General features: G+C 39.5%; 1 protein-coding gene across 1 annotated transcript; it reads left to right on the top strand.

Moving 5' to 3' along the window:
- The first annotated feature begins 850 nt into the window (after positions 1-850).
- Positions 851-2,116, top strand: LOC149233634 (uncharacterized). The gene has a single exon (XM_089376787.1). The coding sequence runs from the start codon at positions 939-941 to the stop codon at positions 1,776-1,778; it is 840 nt and encodes a 279-aa protein (XP_089232913.1). The 5' UTR covers positions 851-938; the 3' UTR covers positions 1,779-2,116.
- Positions 2,117-21,538: the final 19,422 nt, after the last annotated feature.

Raw genomic sequence — 21,538 nt, 5'->3', positions numbered from 1 at the left:
GACGTAGGGCCTGTTTTTTCAACCGTCGCGACGTGGAAAGAGCCGCAACTGGCATGTTCCCTAGATGCCTCTCCGTCGTTTCTGGTGGCTTCCCTACCACCGACTAACTGTTCTTCCGTCGTCTGGGTTTCGCCGGAATTTGACGGGTAAATTGCTCGTCACGGGCCAATTTAATCGTCAAATACGGCCAGCACACTTCCATACCTGTCACGAAAGAGCTTTATATTACGTAAAATGTTTAACAATGCTACCATAAATGTAAAACGTTTAGCAATGCTACCATAAATGTTTACGGATCAAGTGATGCAATTAGTAAAGTTATTTTCAATTAATTTGTATTAAATTAAATGGAAAAATATCACTTTAACTGATTAGTTTTCTCATTTAACTCGTTATCATTACTCACAATTAATTCTTTCGATTTGATTTTGAATATTGATATATTATTTATATTTGTAATGTAACCCGACCACCTTGGTTTTCACAAATATATTATAACACATGTTAAATATATTATGATATACAATTAGATATAACAAAAATACTAATAACAACCAAAACTATATATTAAAACATCCTTCCGAAATTGTAAGGAAAAGTAGATGGCGGCCCAGTGAGTACAAAAGAAGAGCCAAAAGCAACATGTTGTTTTTGTGATTGGGTCCTCCACTAACGCTATTTTGTCGGATAGCGAGGTGGGTCCTCCTTTTTGTTAGTTGTTCCCGATGTGGAAAGAATGGGTAGTGCGCTCTTGACCAGACGCCACTTTGTCGTTTCCGGTTGCCTCCCCACTTGCACCCATGTTTCCCTTTGCTGCTTCTTCTTCTTCTTGTTGCGGGAGATCCATCGTCTTCTCATTCTCCTTTCCTTTGCATTTGCCTCTCCACTATTTCTTTTTTCCTTTCTGTGTTTTTTGGAAGAGCCGAAGGGGGTCAGTCATGGGCGGGGAGAACGAAGAGTCACGGGATCGAGTCGCAGCGGGCAAATACAAGAAAGTGGCGCTATGCCAGGATGAGGTCGCCACCAATATTGACATCCTGAACGAGATATTCAAGTATCTGGATGCACCGTCTTTGGGCATGGCTTCTTGCGTCAGCAACAAATGGAAGCAGGTCGCCCACGACGAGGGTCTGTGGGAAGGCATCTGCACGCGCCATTGGCCATCCACCGCTTCGCTTCAGAGTGGGCAGTTGAAATCCGTTGTGGTGGGCCTCGGCGGATTCAGGCGTCTCTACGTCAACTGCCTACACCCTCTTCTCGCCAGAAATAATAGCAATCGCAAGCATTTGAAATCGAAGGATCCTTCATCTTCTGCGCCCAAGCAAAAGTGGAGCAAGGACGAGGTCTATCTTTCCCTCTCGCTCTTTTCCATCGATCGCTACTGGAGAACACCCCCTCTGCATCTGGATTCAGCTCGCATGGCCGGAATTGTGTGCAAGCCTCCTCTTCCAATTGAACAACAGGCAGCCTCCTCTTCCATCGCCTTCACTTGCGATGTGCACCGCCTTGTGGACGAGCGGAGAGGCAACTGTAGCTCTCACCCATCAAACGCAAATAACAACACTGCCCCTCATCATTCATCCAAAAAGATGGGCATTGTATGGAAGCAAGAGGCAGCCTCCTCCTCTTCCACCGCCTTCACTTCCGATGTGGACCGCCTTCTGGACGGGTGGAGAGGCAACTCTATCCCTCATCATTCATCAAGTAAGATGGGCATTAAGGCTGAAGATGCGGGCTATTGCAGGGGATCCATGGATTCACAATCCGCTCCCAAATAATACTTCCTGGCAAGTTGCAATACAGACAGCATTAAAGGTAACGGTTACTTGTTTAGAAGGCTTGACTATCCTCAGTTCTGTAATATTAACGTTACTTGTTAATTACTTTCTAAATCTTTTAACCACAGAGATGTATGGGACAAGGTTTCCTTCTCCCGGGTTGCAGATATTTGCATTAAATTCACTGCGGATGAAAATGACATATATTAATTTTGTTAGGGTTGTTAAAAGTTGGAACTTCTGGAGATGTAATACCACTTTCAAAAGTCCGTGATTCCGTGGATTGCGTGGGTGTTGCTGACAGCAGCCTCCTCAAGGGCGTAAGATGATGAGTATATAGTGTAAAGCCTCTTTTCAGATTTTATTTTATATTATATTGTGCATCAGCTCTATTGTTTTCGTGTCCAAAATACCCATGAATTTATTTTTTTAATTTGTCACGGTAATGGTTTCTTCTTGCACACCATGTCGATGTTTGAAAAATTTTTTGAGCGCTGTTTACCGTTCATGTAATGTAAACTTTCACTTCTGCCAGAAGTATTCATAATATTTCTGGTTTTGAGGCGCGTTTTAAATTTTTATTAAAATATATAAAGATATTATAACCATGAGGTTAGTCAGATAAAAATATTAATAAAATGGTATACAAGTTGTAGCTGCTTCTTACGATCAGTTTGTGTGCTTATTCATGTGTTTAAACGATTAAACGATTGGAGCATGTAACATTTTTTGTTTTTCATTTGTTTATGTAATATGAGATTATAGTTATAGTATGGAGAGTTATGTTTTGCTATATGTTGACTAAGGTTTTAAAATTAATTATCTAAAATGAATTAACTAATCGATTCATTTTCAAACATAAATTTCTTTGCTTTAGCAAGCAATAACCAATTACAATGAATTCATGAACCGCTTGCTAATCCATCCACCAACCTACGCTAACAAGAAATTACGAGATAGGATTGGGCAGTGTGGGCAGAGTACCACGCCCATCCCGTCACCCTCATTGATCAAGACCGGGATGACTGCCTAAGATAAAAGGAGGCTCACAGAGAGGAGAAGACTGAATGAGTGGAGAGCAAGTAGATAGAAGAGAAGAGCAGAGAGCATTTTCTTAGTCACCGGTGACAAGAGGGTAGAAAGGAGGAGAGGAGAGAGCAAGAAAGGAGGAGGGGAAGAACATTTTGTTCTCTCAGACACAGCATAATACACTGTGGGTTACTTCCAAATTGGACTCCATCTCAGATGTCAACCATCATTAAACTTAAATAAGTATAATTGTTCATGTATACTGGATAATGGACCATGATATTGTTTGTTGTGCTTAGCATTGATACATAATCTTGTAGGTTCACGAATGAATACATGATACTTACTAATACCATGTTAACGACTGACGAGCTGTCTTATGCATTTAGGAACATAGATTGTGTGCTTGAACTATGAGGATTCATTTCTCCCATATTTATGATTGAGCGATTATGTCTGTTTATGGTTCTAATGGGTGATTGGACAATGTGGTCTAATATTGTGTTTATGGCTAAAAGATTAAACATACAAATTATTTCCCTTTCTTTTTTTGACTGTTGTGTCTATAGACGACAATGACACATGTACTTGAAGGACTTATAAGTTCTTTGCTAGAAGATATATGACTCTCCATGCATTATTACCAGCCTTGGATATTTGAACTATGGAGCTGCTACCCTATTCATGATTTACAAACAAATTGTACATTATAATTAGAATGACCACTTAGGTGGTGTTGATAATTGCGCAATCAAGAATAATGGAACAAATTTTCTCTTTATATTGTTAGAAAATTATATACTACAGAGCAATGGAACACATAAAATATTGCAAAAACAAAAATACAGAAACACATAAAACAAGAGAGACACATATATACGTAGTTCACGCAATTTGGGCTACGTCCATGGAGAAACAACCAGTCCTTCCTTTTATATTATTTAGCAAAATAAAGATTTACAACCTACAACAGATACGTTGTAATATCCTCTTCGCTCTCACACAACCTCCTCTCTCGCTCTCTCAGAATAATCATACACAATCGCAATACAATTCCCTCATATAAACCAAAGGTTGACTTCTAAGGCAAAAAGCCCTAAATTAGCATCTACCATCAGATCATTAGCCTGATGAACGACCTAGATTGACTAGGAAATTACAATATTTTAAAAGGTAATTTTTCATCTATTTTTATCTTCAGGGAAGTTGCCCCCGAACCCCTGCTAGGGGGGCTCTTTAAAATTAGTTTCCGGCCCTCCCCCCTCTCCACTTGACCCTCCTGGCGACAATCATACAAATGACATTGCCACCCTGTTTAGGAACTAGCATCCAATGCGGTTGAGACCTCTGAATCAATAAGATAATCAAGCTCCTCACCCAACATATATTGCTTGACAGTAATGAAATTAAATGAAGGAATCAACAAATTGAATGTACTCATAATGTGTGTGGTTAGATTGTGATAGTCCTTATGCTACTATGTAATTCTATGTTTATGCGGTGAATGAATATAAGCCTTTGAAGGTGTTTAATTAACTTGTCAAAAGAAAATAGAGATGGAAATACATCATATGTCTCTTTTGTATGCCCACGGGGGCTTCACTTAATGAACCTATGAAATATGACATGCATTCACGACATACTAAACAATACCCTTAATTTGACTACATATTGGAAAATAACTCTAAAAATCACATTATTTAACCCCCTACCAATATGAATCTAATACACCTTCCCAATTTAAAAAAGCTCCTACATTCACTAGATATTGTAGGTATCAATTTTTTCATTAACATTTTTTATATCCCTTTATATTTTTTCATTAACTTTGAGCTCCATTTTTAATAAATATGTTACCCCCTATTATATGCTCAATATATTATGCCATTTTTTCTTCAATATATATCCTCCCAATATGAACACACATGGTATACTGTTGCTCCCCTAGTGAAGCTCTAATATGAATTTGGCCTTGAGACCTCACCTTTCACTAAACCTTGAGCAAGGGATACCTTGAGACTCCCTATTCACCATCACTCATGGCAAAACCTATAGAGGTTCAAGGATCGTTCTCGTGGACTTTCACTTACAGGATATAGGCATTTTAGAGTCGCCTATTTTGTTAATTTAACCCACTAGAATTCATATTCCAGGTTATATGTTGATACTTGGTTTTCATTGATATCAACCCAAAAAGCACCAGGTGTTACCCCGATCTTTGTTGACACATTTGGCATGGAAATTTGTGGTTTATTGCATCCAAATCACTCTATTTGGTTTCTTTTCGAAAAGATCTTTCCTATGGTATATGGCACCCCACGTAGTTCCTTATGGTTTGAAAGATATTTAAGTTTGAATTCGAAGGTCCCCATCAGTGGGCTAAAACCCCATGGGGTGGTGTCTTGTCAGATACTGATCCAGATCTTGGGTGCCTTTGTCACATACTGATCCGAATCTTGGTGGGAGGCCCACAAGATCTAAAAAAATGAAATGCTGGAAGAAAAGAGGAGAACACACAATAAAAAAGCCACAAAGTTTTTTCTATTAAAATAGATAATAACTATAAAGGTTACATTGTGGTGGACCATCTGTCCTTTTACAAAATGTGACTTGTTACTTATAGCATTTTTTGTTACAATACCACAGGTAAATTCCATGGGTTAATTAATACCATGGGTTGATGTCACTTGCAATACCATGGGTGAATGAATACTATGGGTGGATGCCACTTACAATACCATTGGTTAATTCCATGGGTGGATAAATACCATGGGTTGATGAATATTGTTAGCACTCCAAGAAGCTCTCCTAGGTTGTAGCTTGGAGATGCCTAGTAACATATAAATCTTCAATATCGTTCTCGGAACTATTGGAATGGATGATGGTTTGGATCAAGTCAGATGACTGTTTCAACTCTGTTTTCACTCCAGACATGCATGAACACCCTCAGTTTGACAAGGCTTTAGACCATTAATGCTCAATAGTTTATAAATTCAATGGGTAAATGGAGAATACTGATCATACCATCAGATGCATATATAAACACATATGAATGGCTAGGTGCAGAAAGTAAATGAAGCTTGCAAATCTAATTTATCAATGCAGAGATAAGATGACAGTTATTTGGCATTAGACACAGAAGAAAACGTGAATAACCTATTCAAGTGTAAGCTAAGAACAGAGGAGGAAATGGCAATTGAACTTGCAACAACAAAAGAAGCTTGTATTACTGGAATGAAGATGAGACGCTGCGAGGAATAGAGTATCCACAGTCTCCCAAAAGTTGAACCCTTGATACTTCTAACTTTCAGCCATTTATAAGCTTTTTACAATGCCCTCGGGCTCTCTGAGGCTTGAGGTGGCTTAATCTATCCCCTCTCGCTTCTAACTACTTGATGCCACGATTTAACAGATATGAGCCAGAGGTCTCTTTTTCTAACAACTCAGTAACCAAATTTTGGTAATCTTGCTGCGCTGTCAGGGAGCTCGCTCATGCCAGCAATGCTCCATGATCACTTCTATTGGTTTGGCTGCATCGTGCTGTGGCTTTTTCCCCTTGTAGCCATCTATCTCTCGGCCTCTGTTTGGATGAGTGCATCGGGCCTTTGAAATCCTTTAAATGGTCGCTTTCTGTTAACACGGAGAAATATTGCGACACTTTGAAATTCCGCCAAAACTCTGTTTATTCTGGACTTCAACAGTCCTTAAAAATGGTCTATTCCTCTATCGGGTCTGTCGTCATCGCTATCGCAAGTTTCTTTGGCCTTGCTCCTTTGTATTTTTTAAAATACGTTAAAAATCGTGAAAATTGGCTCCCTTCGGACTTCAAATATTATATATTTCCCTTCACGAACCCTTTCGGGTCCGGGTCTTATCGCATCAGCACTGTTTCTTTGTATTTCGTTATATAACGAAATATGTGAAAAATACATTAAAAAACGCCTTTAGGCGGATCTCAAAATCTATGCAATAATATTTATATAGCCATCGGGTCCGGCTAATCACATCACACATATACATGTGCATAGACCCTGCTCCATGGTGTTGCTCCGATGCGATATAGTGATGCGATCTGATCTGATCCCATATCGCGATAACCCCAAGCCGTTGTAAGCGCTCTATTGTTGTTTGCCAATTGCAATTCGCCAATTGGATCTAGACCATTGATCGGCCAGATTCAACAGCTCCTGTGCATTCACTGTTGCCACCACCAATAGCTCTGTTTTTTACTGTTTCCTTGGGTTTTTGCCTCCCGATAGTGTTTTTCCACCTGTTTGAAGGTTCCCCTTATGCGACGGTTTTGATCTTTTGAATGATCATAAGAAGATTTCGAAGACTTAGAGAGTGTTTTGGATCTGTTTGGATCAACACCTCAGGGCTAACACCTTATGGCCAAAGCAGAGCAAGAGGAGGTGTGGCCATCGGAGCTAAAACAGGGGACATTTCTGCTAAAAATAGTAGCACTGCACCTCAGGGGCTAACACTGGCTCCTTCTAGGGATGAAAGCCTCCCTGTGAGGTTTCAAGAACTGTAGACTACCGCCTTTCTAGTAACAACCAAAACAAACTTATCTCCTAATGTTCCATTGGGCATGGAGTTTATTTACATAAAAACAAAAAATGAAAAACCTATTACAATATTAAGGCCTTAAAGCCTCATATGAAGTAAAGTTTCAAAAACCGCCCATTGATTGGGCCATCAAAAACACCTCCCCCCTCCAAAGTAGTGAAGGCAGTCTTTTCCTGATCTTTTGGATGTATAGCAATCTGATTGTAACCTGGAAATCCATCTAAGAAAGACATGACTCTAGCCCCAAAAACTTTTTGCAGCAAGTGTTCCATCTTAGGTAGGGGGTAGTTGTATTTTTTAGAGCATCTGTTTAGATTCCTGAAGTCAACACAAAGCCTGATTTCTCCATTCTTCTTTCATACTACCACAAGGTTAGCTATCCACTTTGAATACCTTAGGGGAACTATGATCTTGGCATCCAACAGCTGATATGTCTTAATTTCTTCTTAAAAGGGATGGTGTTCTTCTCCAGTGGAATCTTATGCTAAATGATGTTGGTGTCATAGGTCTTAAGATCACTATACTCCCAAGAAAAAATATCAGCAAATTGTTTGATCAGGGTGCAATACTCAAAATTTGGGAAGAAGACAAGTGAGTGGACAGATTTATGTACTTTGGATGGGCTGGACTCCCAACATTATGTCTATGAACAACAGAATCATTTTCTTTTTTGGCAGGCTTATAAGGTACATCATTATGATCAAACAAATTTTCTAGGGGAACCAATCCTTTGGGTATATGGTTACTAGGCAGCTGAACAATGCTATCTTGACTAATCTCATCCTTTAGCTTAGACTGGTTGCATTCTTCGATGGTTTCATTTTCTTGGTCAATGTGCATTTCAGAAAACTCATCAATGACCTGTAAAAACCTATTAATTTCATCATCATCTTCAAAAAATTTCTAGTATTTGACATTGTTAGGAAGAGATGGTCTATATTTCACCTGAACTTCATAAGTCAATTTAGGAGGCAAAGGAGGAATAAACATGCTAGCAGACACAGCAAGGGAATCAGCAAGTTGGTTCTTCATTCTCAGGATGTAAGAAATGCTAAAAATATTAAAAGAGTCCTTGAGCTTCCATACCTCATCTCTGTATGCTTTCAGCCTTGGATGCTTTTCTTGGAAGGTTTTGTTCACCTATTGAATGATAAGGTCTGATCTCCGAACACCTTCAGACCTTTGATGCCCATTTCTTTAACAACGTTTAAGCCCAATATCAAGGCTTCGTACTCTGCTATGTTATTTGTGACCTAAAAAGTTAACTTGAAAGATAAATGAATGAATTCCTGTGTGGGGGACACAAGGACTACACCTGCCCCTGCAGCTTCCTTGGAGCAAGCTCCATCAAAGAACATGTCCCAAATTTGTGGGCCTTCTTCCTCTATGATCTTGTAAACTAGTTTCCTAAGCTGCATGGAGGCCAACTGGGATTCTTTAATCTGAAGAATACAAGCTCCAAAATCAGCGTCGACAGCATAAATGGGATGATTAGTGGGATTCCTTTCTTCACTGATGATATAAGCCAACTAAGCTTCTTTGTATAATCTCCTACTCCCACCTCCAAAAACTAGGACAGTAGCATAGGACTGATCATTTTGCAATGTTCCACCTAATATCTTGATCCAGCCTCTGGAAAGAAACATGCCAAACTTGGAGGGTACATCTGCTACCACAATATCTATCATCATGCTCTTCATAGGCAACTGAGACAAGGTGATGGCTAGGTCTTTGATTAATCCCAAACATTTCACTTTTCTGGAGTCAAAGGAAAACAGGTCATGGTAAGGCTTGGTAATGTCAATACCCAACTCATCCATGACAGCCTTGGGAATTATATTATGGCTGGTTCCTATGTCCAAAAGGCAGTGGTGGAGGATTTTGTCATGAATAGACAAAGATACATATAATGATGGGGAATCGTCATCACAGTTTTCAATCATTGGGATGAGAACAACAAGTGGTTTGTCGTCTTGCATATTTAAATAATTAGTGGAGGCTTGGAGGGCATTAGGCTCAAGGGCCTCGAGGATAGATTTCTTGAAGGACTCATTCTTCACTAGTTCAATCAGAGGTATAGGTATGCTTAGATTTTGAATTTCTGATTCAAAACTGAAAGGAGAAGGAGACTTGTCAAGGCCTCTTACCTCATGAGCCGGAGCTTTGAGGATGATGGGATCAACTGCCAGTAGTTTCTGCTTTTTAGCTTGTTGTATCGTAGGGACAACAACTCTCTAAACAGGAGTTTCCTTGGCATTATTCATCTTCGCCCTCAGAACATACATGTTTCGATCATTAGTTTGCAGAACAGCTTCACCGTCCCACTCTTGGTTGATCTGGTCATTTAATAATGACTTTTCATAGGCAGTTAAGGTCAAAAAGGAGGCACTGCCTTTGTCTTCCATACAATGGATCTCATCATCTTCTTCAAACTGCTCTTCTTCCATGACTACATTCTGAAAAGGGGTCTTCACCCTTTGGTATTCATTGGCATCTTTGCTTCTTTTAGAATTTGCAACTGCTCATTAGTTCTTCTATATGGATTTGGATTTCTAGGAGCAAAGGTGTTAGGAACTCTTCCTTTCCCAGGGTGCTGCTCAACCTTTAGCTTGGAGATTTCAAAGGCTAATGACTCTATCATCTTGGTCATTTTATCTATCTTGGGATCTGAGAATGAAGAGGATTCACCCATCTGTCTCCTTCTATCAACATTCCCCTTGAGCTTCTCTGCAACCATGATGTTTGATTCTACTTCCAAGGTGGCATCCTGCATATCAGCCAAGGTATCACATCGTCTTTCCCTCAACAGTAGACAGGAGTCAAAATCAAAGGCACTGGCATAGGTGAGTTTAGCAGAGGTGGTAGTGGGTTTTACTTCAGCTGGTAGCTTGATGTACATGCGGTTAAACCTCTTCATAAAATTAGACAACAACTCACGATTTTCCCTCTTTAAGTTGCCAAACTCGGTATCGTAGTAGAGTAGATCCTTATTATCCCCCCAATGCTTTAGGAATGCATCATCTAAAACCTCAATATCTACTATAGACCTTGGGGTCAATTCTCTGAACCATTTCCTAGCCTCTCCATCTAGGCTTTGGAAAAAGACTCTCATCCACATATCATCTTCACTAATATCTAGGTTATCAGCATAGCTATAGAATGATTCAAGATGTTCCTCGACCGTAACACCATTAGTCCCAGTGAACTTAGGCATATACTTCTGATATTCTCCAGTAGGCATGGCATTCAAAGGAGAGGGTAGTACTAGAGGTCCATACCTAGCAGCTATGATTCTCTCCATTTTGGTAGGTGCTGCCATAGTTGTCGTAGCTATAAAGGTATTGGAAGTCTGAATGACAAGGGGTTGAGGAGTGACTGATAGGACTAAAGGAGTATGATGGATAGGAGGAGAGGTTTCCTTTGGGCTTGCAATAAAAGGATAACCTAAAGAATAAGGAGCTCTATGAGTCTCTAATATTTTTTCTTCATTGCTAGTATTAGATGCTATACTCTCAACATGTATTTTCTCTATTACAGGATTTTCTTGAAGAGATATATAATATTTTTTAGAGTTACCTGAACCTGATGCTCCTTTCTGCAACGCCTTTCTTTCTTTGATGATTTTTTCAGGGTCAAGTATTGGGTCAGCTAGTGGGTTTTGAGGATTTCTCCTAGTATGCCTCACAAACTGAGCCAACACTATGGAGTGGAGTCGCCAAGAGGTTCGTCCTCCAGTAGAGTCGCTAGATGGATGATTACAAATGAAATAGTGTCCAAATTTTGTCTATCATTAAAGTTGGATCTGTGTCATTCCCCAGGGAAGCTGAGCTTCAGTTTCCTCTCCCCAGCAACGGCGCCAATTATGTTAGCACTCTAGGAAGCTGTCCTAGGTTGTAGCTCGGAGATGCCTGGTAACATATAAATATTCAATATCGTTCTCGAAACTATTGGAATGGATGATGGTTTGGATCAAGTCATATGACTATTTCAACTTTGTTTTCACTCTAGACATGCATGAACACCCTCAACTTTACAAGGCTTTAGACCACTAATGCTCAATAGTTTATAGATTCAATAGGTAGATGGAGAATACTGACCATAACAGAAGATGCATATATAAACACATACGAATGGCTAGCTACATAAAATAAATGAAGCTTGCAAATCTAATTTATCAATGCAGAGATAAGATGACAGTTATCTAGCATTAGACACAGAATAAAACATGAATAACCTATTCAAGTGTAAGCTAAGAACAAAGGAGGAAATGGAAATTGAACATGTAATAGAAAAAGAAGCTTGTATTATTGGAATGAAGATGAGACGCTGCGAGGAACAGAGTATCCATAGTCTCCCAAAAGTTAAAACATTGATACTTCTAACTTTCAACCATTTATAGGCTTTTTACAATGCCCTTAGGCTCTCTAAGGCTTGAGGTGTCTTAATCTATCCCCTCTGGCCTCTAACTGTTTAATGCCATGATTTAATAGATATGAGCCAAAGGTCTCTTTTTCTAACAACTCAGTAACCAAATTCTGGTAATCTTGTTGCACTGTCAGGGAGCTCGCTCGTGCCAGCGATGCTCCATGATCATTTCTATTGGTTTGGCTGCATCGTGCTGTGGATTTTTCCCCTTACAGCCATCTGTCTCCCAGCCTCTGTCTGGATGAGTTCATTGAGCCTTTGAAATCCTTTAAACAGCCGCTTTCTATTAACATGGAGAAATGCTGCAACACTGTGAAATTCCGCCAAAACTATGTTTATTCTGGACTTCAACAGTCCTTAAATATGGTCTATTCCTCTATCGGGTCTGTCCTCATCACTATGCAAGTTGCTTCGGCCTTGCTCCTTTGTATTTTTTTTAAATACGTTAAAAATCGTGAAAATAACATGAAAATTGGCTCCCTCCGGACTTCAAATATTATATATTTCGAACCCTTTCGGGTCCAGGTCTTATCACCTCGATGATGTTTCTTTGTATTTCATTAAATAACGAAATATGTGAAAAATACATTAAAAAATGCCTTTCGGCGGATCTCAAAATCTATTCAATAATATTTATATAGCCATCGGGTCCAGCTAATCACATCGCACATATACATGTGCATAGGCCCCACTCCATGGTGTTGCTCCAATGCAATATATAGCAATGCGATTTGATCGCAATCACATATCGCGATAACCTTGGGCCATTGTAAGCACTCTATTGTTGTTTTCCGATTGTGATTCGCCAATTGGATCTAGATTGTTGATCGGCCAGATCTGATGGCTCTTGTGCATTCACTGTTGCCACCACCGATAGCTCTGTTTTTTACTGTTTCCTTGGGTTTTTGCCTCTCGATAGTGTTTTTCTGCTTGTTTGAAGGTTCCCCTTATGTGATAGTTTTGATATTTTGAATGATCATAAGAAGATTTCGAAGACTTAGAGAGTGTTTTGGATCTGTTTGGATCAACACCTCAAGGCTAACACCTTATGGACAAAGCGGAGCAAGAGGAGGCATGGCCGTCGGAGCTAAAACAAGGGATATTTCTGCTAAAAATAGCAGCACTAGACCTACTGGGGCTAACAAATACCATGGGTGAATGTCATTTTCAATTTTGATCATTCCTCTCTCCTTAAGAAGCAATGGTCTCCATTGTGTGAAGTTCCCTCCTGAAAAGCCTTTGTTGAATATGAAGAGTCACTAAAGAGAGGGTTTTGTGTGGTTAACCCATAGACATGATGAAAGAAGGTCCGAGGATAAAGATACTCTGTAATGCTTATGACCAACTGTGAAACTGATAGTATGCGGCCTAGAAAATTGACTTTGATAAAGTGTGGGTTTGTGGATGACCCATAACCATGAAAAAAAAAGATCCGAGGACAGAGATATCCTATAATCCTTGTGACCAACTGTGATACTAACAATGTGCAACCTTGCAAATGGATTTCGATGACAAGGATTTTGTGTGGTTGACCTAAAACGATGATGTTGACTGTTAATGAAGTAGCAGGTGCCTAGATAGTTTAGGGTGGGAGGACATGTCTCCAATGAACTCAAGCCGGATTCTGATGAATGTGAAGCAGGTGCCTACTAAAGCGGGGTGGGAGGGCATGTCTCCAAAGGGAACCCGCTCTGAATGCTGCTCTAGATTTAAAATGGGCATAACTCGGTCGATATAACTCAGAATATTTATTATAACCTATTTTTGGAAAATAATGACGATTTTTCATATTCCCATGTGGTCAAAATCCCTATCTAAACACCCTGGAAACTCAGATCTACGTTGCAACTATTATGTTGTCACAAAAGTTCTGAAAAAATAACTGATTTTAAATCGATGATATCCCCCTCATCTGAACTTCATTTCGACCAATTTTTTTGTTTGAAATTGGGTGATTTTTCAAGAGAAGCTCATATTTACAATCATTTTTCTGAAATTATGCATAGAAAATTAAAAAAAATGATAGTAGAGCCATCGTCCACAAATTGCCATCAAAAAACATTTTGTAACATAGCTGATTTTAAATCAGCAATATCTACCTCATCCAAACTCTGATTTGGCCAATTGTGTTTTTGAATTTGGGCATTTTTCGCAAGGAATATAGATCTTTTATTTGCACAAAAGTTTCAAATTTGATCTGCAAACTCGCCACCAAAAAAAATACTGCAAAAAAATGAAAAAAGAAAAATTCTTCTTGTTTGGCCCAAGAAAGTGCTCTATGGAGGTCGTAGATGTGCCTAAATTTTGTTGAATATTGTTGCAAAAATTTGAAACTGAAATATGCATCAAACCCTCATTCCCATGGAATTGTAACCTAGCTTTGATACCACTGATCTAGATCTTGGGAGGTGGCCCCAAGATCTAAATAATTGAAATGGATCTTAAGGGGAGAGGCCCCAAGATCTGAAAAATTGAAATGCTAGATGAAAAGAGGAGAACACACAATAAAAAAGCCACAAAGATTTTTTTTATTAAAATAGATAATAACTGTAAATGTTACATGGTGGACCATCTGTCCTTTCACAAAATGCGACATGTTACTTATGGCCTTTTTCTGTTACAATACCATAGGTAAAGTCCATGGGTGAATTAATAGCATGGGTTGATGTCACTTACAATACCATGGGTGAATGAATATTATGGGCGATTCCACTTACAATACCATTGGTTAATTCCATTGGTGGATAAATACCATGGGTTGATGAATACCATGGGTGGATGCCACTTACAATGCCATGGGTAAATTCCATGGGTAGATGAATACCATGGGTTTATGTCATTTTCCATGTGTATCACATACTTATTGGTTGATGGTCATTAAATATTTCTTTTTTTGTAAGTCAAAGTTCTATTCATTCAGCAAAAAGGGAGTACATCAATTTCAAAATGCAGGTAGTCTCACCCTGACCAGGTTTGTTGACTATTGCGATCAACATATGACAAAGAAACAAAAGAAAAGATAGAGACACCATCCACAACTTAGGAGGCCAAAAGCACCAGAAAAAATGTAAAAAAGTAAGACACCTGTAACCATGATTAGTCATCTGAATTAATTGAGGCAGGATTGTTCGAAGCAACTCCTTGAGGAGGAGGAGGAGGGTGGAAGGAACATTGGAAATGCTCCTCAAAGTGAGCCATCCATGACTCCAACTTATCCTCCTTCTCTTATATCAACTTATGGCCACACAATACCACCAAAATCTGTTCTTGAACATGACACTGGAAGTAATGCATCTTGTTTAAATTGGCAATGAGTGTGGCATGTTCTTCCTACACACCCTCTTTGAAGTTTCCAAACATTCTAGTAGAGATTGAATCAAATTCCGATAGGTATCCAAACAATAATTTTGTTCTGCCATGCCTCCATGCCCAAGCCATCACGTTGTCCCTTGGCTACCAGTTCCCCTTCGCTGCTGCCCCCCACCCAGCTTCAGAGTTCGCAGGTTTCTCCCTCCACGACTAGATGAAGAACCATCATGACCACCTCTACCAGTCATTGAACCACCATGTCCCCCAAAAGTTGCCTAGCCCACTCTGCCAGCAGTGCGACCACCCCAACTAGATTATGGAGATGCTTTCATTGATATTTCCACTTACAAATAAGAGCCCTTCCTTCACGGCCCAGAAGAAATTCATTTAGTCAAAGGGAGGGAGTGAGCGTTGCATGGCTTTGGATGCGTCACAATAGTATTTCCTTCTCCAACAAAAGATGAAACAAGCACACAAAGACTAATCCACACTCGAATTATGACTCTAGGGTGGCCTCCTAACCAAACAGTAAGAGAAATACCCAATCTGACAATGGTAACTACCAGACCCCAAGGCCGTAAGCCAACGAGGAGACTATTAGCTCCGACTATGGTAACTACTAGACACAAAGAACCCATATTGACAAGGAGATTATGAGCCAACGAATTTCAAACACCAACACCTCACAAACAAAAATCTAAGTAGACACCCTGTGAGATTCCACCTCCCCACCACAAGAGACCTATATGGATACTCAAGGGATAAAACCAGCAACTCTAAAGACCCAGAAGAGAGCCAAACACCCACTGCTAAGCTCATTGGTCACCTCAGTTCTAGTGAGTTGAACCCTTAGCCTTCTACAAAAATCCACCATCCCCCACAAGAAAAGAAAGAAGCCACTTAAATATCCCCAACGCTAAGGAAAATGCACCAATGGTAGAATCACCACCAGTCCCATTCAAGATCCCAAACATAGGAGTTCTCTTTGCAACCTAAGCTCTAGTATCGACCTTCAACCCGCCACAATAGCCACAAAATTTTCCAAAGCATTTGTTCACCACCTTCCAAATACCCACACTGCTCATCCACTTCCTCTCCCATGAGGATTGATGGATGGTACGCACAACCAAAATTAACATACCTTATACAAATATCACCATGAGAACTCGGGTTGTTCGGCCCCCGGATCATTAGCCAAGTTTCTAGCATCCTCCTCCATGCGTTGGGTTTATTACTATGTTTCCCACCCCCATCGGGGAATGGTCATTACATATTTAATATAAAAGCTATTTATCACTATTTATCTTAAGGTAGGATATAAAATTTTCTTTTACTTATAGGATTTTGCTCTCATCATTTAATAATGGAAGAAACCCATATACATCCTCCTCAAAATCAACGACCCTATATCTAAGATAAGTATTACTTAACCTTTTAAATTTTTAAGATCTCTTAGAGACCCTACTAATCTCCAATGGTCATCCATTTAGAGCCTTTCTTGGTCTATGAAAGGAGACATATTATCCCTCATATAATTAAGAAAAAAGCATGTATGAACTTGTGAATAATCCACTCTGAAATTTTTGGCTACCCTAGAACATTCAACACTGAAATCACAGAAGGGTTTTGGCTAGCTATTAGTTATTGTTTTTCTACAGGCAACTCATTTCAAGGGTTCGAAAGGTTCAGGGCACCATTTAGGATCTTCTTTGAAATCGTTAGGACAATTTTGAGGTACAACTATTGCAAGATTATTGGAGTGAAGTTACAAAAGTGTTTTGAGTTTCGGACCTGTGGTTTTGAGGTTGAAAAGTTGCCTCAAAATTTTGGCTTTCAATACCTATCATCTAGAAATAGAGAGCGAGTTCAAGGTTTTCAAGAAGAAATGAAATGATAGGGCTATCCATGTAGTTTCAAACTACTACATGGTTGGTTCTCTCATGACTAGGGCTACGTATTAGGTGATATTTTGAATATTTTGGTATAAGTACTTATTTCAAAACCTTGTAAACAGAGCAAAAGATTTCATAACTAAATTTTAGGACTCGTATATGTGGAGTTTTGAGTCTATGTACATATTCTTTTAGTTCAGACTTGAAGCACAAGTCAAGATAGGTTTTGGTTTGGAAAATTATCCTTTTATTTTGTATCTTGGGTTTATAGTTGCAGGTGGAAGATCAAGCTTCAATACTTCATGGTAAGACTGTAGGAATTTACAGGGTAAGTTCCACAAACAGAACACCAAAGGACATCGCTCACAACCAGATCGCAGATCAATACACCAGTATTTTTGACGTGGTTAAAACCCTCAAAGAGGGAAACAGTCCACGGCCTGAGCCAACGCGGCCACTTCAGGAAATTTATTAATAAAAGAATGAAAATTTACATAAGCTTCTCTCATGCATGGATTACCCTACAAATGACCCTCCATGCGCTTTAAATAGAAATCATGGACCAATCGGGTGTCAAGCCATGAATCAAGTGTCGGTAATACCGAGGAGAGAATGAATCGTCGGATCACTACATATCATGACCGTCGAATTGTAAGTTACAAAATGTACAACGGTAAAGAAACACACTTTACCTAACTCTATACCTAACTCTATACTAGACCAAGTTGTACTTAACTATTTCCTATGTGTTGGAATATCCTAACATCCCCCCTTAAGAACAACTTGGGATAGGATTGAAGGATTTACAAATATGACACAATAGGAGAAGGAAGGAGGCACTAGAGCCTATCCCCCCTTAGTGACAACTTCCTGAACTCCAACCATAAATCGAAGTTTAGTGAATTTCGCCTCTGTGAGAGCCTTTGTGAAGATGTCTGCAGCTTGATCATCTGTTGAACAATATTGCACTTCAAGAACATGGTCGTGAATGAGCTTTCTGATGAAGTGCATGTGCAGTTCAATGTGTTTGTTGCGCTGATGTTGGACTGGATCTTTGCATAGTTGAATGGCACTTTGATTATCACACCAAAGTGTAGTCGGATGCTGCTGCTGAAAGCCAAACTCTGACAGGATCTGATGAAGCCACAAGGCTTCCTTACTACCTTCTACGGCACCACGATACTCTGCTTCTGCTGATGAAAGAGAAATGACAGCTTGTTTCTTGCAAGCCCATGTAATAGGTCCTGAACCAAGAGTGAACACATAACTGGCAGTAGACTTCCGATCATCAGGGTCACCAGCCCAATCAGAATCAGTGAAACCAACCAATAGAGGAGCTGCTTCGGCACTGTAATGAATCCCAAACTGAAATGTACCTCGAACATAACGAAGTATTCTTTTAGCTGCTTTCCAATGACTTTCACGTGGGTTTTGCATAAACCGAGCAACAAGGCCAACAGCAAAGGAAAGGTCAGGACGAGTATGGGTTAGATACAAAAGTTTTCCTACAAGTTGACGGTATAAGGTAGCATCAACTTCAGGAGAAGTACAAGTGACTGAAAGTTTGACTCCAGACTGAAAGGGAGAAGGGGCTGGCTTACAGTCTTCCATGTGAAAGTGGTGTAGAATATCACACGCATACTTGGACTGAGAAAGGGAAATACCTTCCTTGGATTGCAAGACTTGAAGACCAAGAAAATAATGTAAGTGTCCTAAGTCTGTCATTTCAAACTTCCTTTTAAGGCTAGACTTCACATGGTTTATAAGGTTGGGATCACTACCGGTAAGGATAAGATCATCAACATAAAGAACAAGAATGATAAGAGACTTGCCCACTTGCTTGGTGTAGACAGTATTGTCAGAATGACACCTAGAAAAGCCAGATTCTAAAAGAAAGCTATCCATTTTGGCATACCAAGCTCGAGGAGCTTGCATGAGACCATAAAGGGATTTCTTAAGCCGACATACAAGGCTGGAGTCTGTTTTTATGAATCCAATGGGTTGTTCCATGTAGATTTCTTCATGCAAGTCCCCATGCAAGAAGGCAGATTTAACATCCATTTGATGGACTTCCCATTTGAACGAGGTAGCAAGGGAAAGAATAAGGCGGATAGAGTTCATTTTGGCAACAGGGGAGAAGGTTTCAGTGTAGTCAATGCCTTCAACCTGTGAAAAACCTTTAGCAACAAGACGAGCTTTATGTTTATCAACTTTCCCATCTGGTCCATACTTGGTTCTGTAAACCCATTTGCATCTAACAATTTTTCGTCCCTTTGGTAGAGGAACAAGATCCCATGTATCATTTGCCAATAATGAATGATATTCTTCATTCATATCTGCTTCCCAATCTGGATGGCCTGAAGCTTCTGCAAAGGTGTCAGGATCATAATTTACTAGAGCTTGAGCCAGTAAAGAAGAGGCTCTCTCGAACTGAGAACGTGTACGTCGCTGATCTGTAGGATCACCGGCAAGATCACCTGCTGCATCCTGAGTAGCACGGACCCATTTTGGAAGCTAAGGAGCTGAAGGAGGATCCTGAGAAGGTGGGGGAGGATTGTCATCCTCACTATCATCATCTGAAGAAGAAATGTTTTCAAAAGTAGAAGAGATAGGGAGAGGTGGCACATCCGCCGGACTAGGCTTGCAGGCTGATATATTTTCATCAAATTTTACATCTCTTCTAATGATAACATTTTTGGACTTAAATGGAATAAGTCTATAGCCTTTGACATCTTCAGAATATCCAACAAAAGTACATTTTTCACTCTTAGGTTCTAAAGCTTTATGCTTTTCATCTGGAATATGGGCCCACGCTTCACTTCCAAAAACACGAAAGTGACTAACATCTGGTTTGATTGAGCTCCATGCTTCTTCTGGAGTGATATTCTTTAAATCCTTAGTAGGAGTGCGATTTATTATGTAATTTGCATAGTTAATTGCTTCTACCCAAAAACGAAGACCAAGTCCTTTAGATTGTAGCATACAATTAGTCATTTCCTTTAAGGTGTGATTCTTCCTTTCAGCTACACCATTTTGTTGTGGAGTATATGGAACAGTATGTTGCATTTGAATTCCATTCTCAGTGCAAAGTTGATGAATGTGTTTTTAACATATTCTCCGCCATTATCAGATCTTAGCTTAAGAATTTGCTGTCCAGATTGTTTTTCAACAAAGGCCTTGAAGGCCAAAAATGTGTTAAATACTTCACTCTTGAGTTTTAAGAAGTATACCCAAGTGCGTCTGGAGAAATCATCAATGAAAGTTAAGAAATACTTGCAGCCAGAGAATGAAACAACAGGAAGTGGACCACATAAATCACTATGCACAAGCTGTAAAGGGGCTGAGGCGTGCCAAGAGGCACGTTTTTCAAAACTGTCTCGATGATGTTTTCCGAGTACACATCCGGAACAAACACCATCTCTGCAAGATACCATAGGAAGACCTGTCACCATATTTTCTTTACATAGATGCTGAAGGGAGTGATAGTTTAAGTGACCAAATCGCTCATGCCAAAGTTTGCTCACTTCATCGTTATGAGCAACAAATACTAAGGGAAGATTTGATGACCCAAAGTTGTGAAACTTATACAACCTTGTAGAATCATCAGCAATGCCAGTAGCCAAAATCTTTTTAGGATCTCTTAAGTCGTTGATTACAACATCATGAGGTGAAAATTCAACGATTTTACCTTCACCTGAATGAGTTATCTGATATACAAATAGAAGGTTGCAGGATAAGGTTGGAACACATAATACATCATTAAACTGACCATTGTCTAGATGAACAGTTCCAGTCCCTACAACACTAAGAGATCTATCATCACCAACATATATATTTTTGGTGTTACAATCATTTAAAGAAGAAAACATGGCTTTGTTTTTGGCCATGTGATAAGAAGCTCCAGAATCAATGAGCCACTCATGAGAATGAGAAGAAGAAGATACATTTAATGCATAACCAGACTGAGATGATTGACAACCACATGCAGAAAGTGCCATTCCTGAAGTTGAAGTTGAAGGTGAAGAATGCTCTAAATGGATGTTATGTTTCTTCATCGCTGCTTCCAAGGCTTCCATCTTCTTAAAGCATTTGGATTCTAAGTGGCCATCTCGATTACAAAAGTTGCAATGTCTATCAGTCTTCTTCCATTTGTTTTTATTTGTCTTATCATTTTGTTGAAATGATTTTTCATTTTGAGGCTGAGATTGCTTAGGACCCTTGTTTGGTTTAGGACCATTCTTTTTAGGATATGACTTCTTAGGATTCTTTGAATTTGGTTGCTGCTGGGCGGCTAACGCTTTCTTGGAAGAGTTTCCAAGATTAAGAAGACCAAGGTGTAAGAGTTTTTCTTGTTCTCTTATTAAAGAATCACAAAAAGAGTCAAAGGAAGGGGACTTGTAGTCTGTTCCTTGAGAAATGAAGGCTTCTCTTGTAGAATGGAAGGTGGAAACAAACATAGAGTAGGCTGGTCCCAACTTAGTAAGAATGGAATAGATAAGGTTACTATCTTCTTTCTTAACTTTAACACCTTCCAAG

This window comes from Pinus tabuliformis, chromosome J, assembly GCF_031772625.1.
Source record: "Pinus tabuliformis cultivar Carrire ecotype Pingquan chromosome J, CPIR1, whole genome shotgun sequence".
Taxonomy (NCBI): Eukaryota; Viridiplantae; Streptophyta; class Pinopsida; order Pinales; family Pinaceae; genus Pinus; species Pinus tabuliformis.
This window is presented reverse-complemented; position numbering and strand designations above follow the sequence as displayed.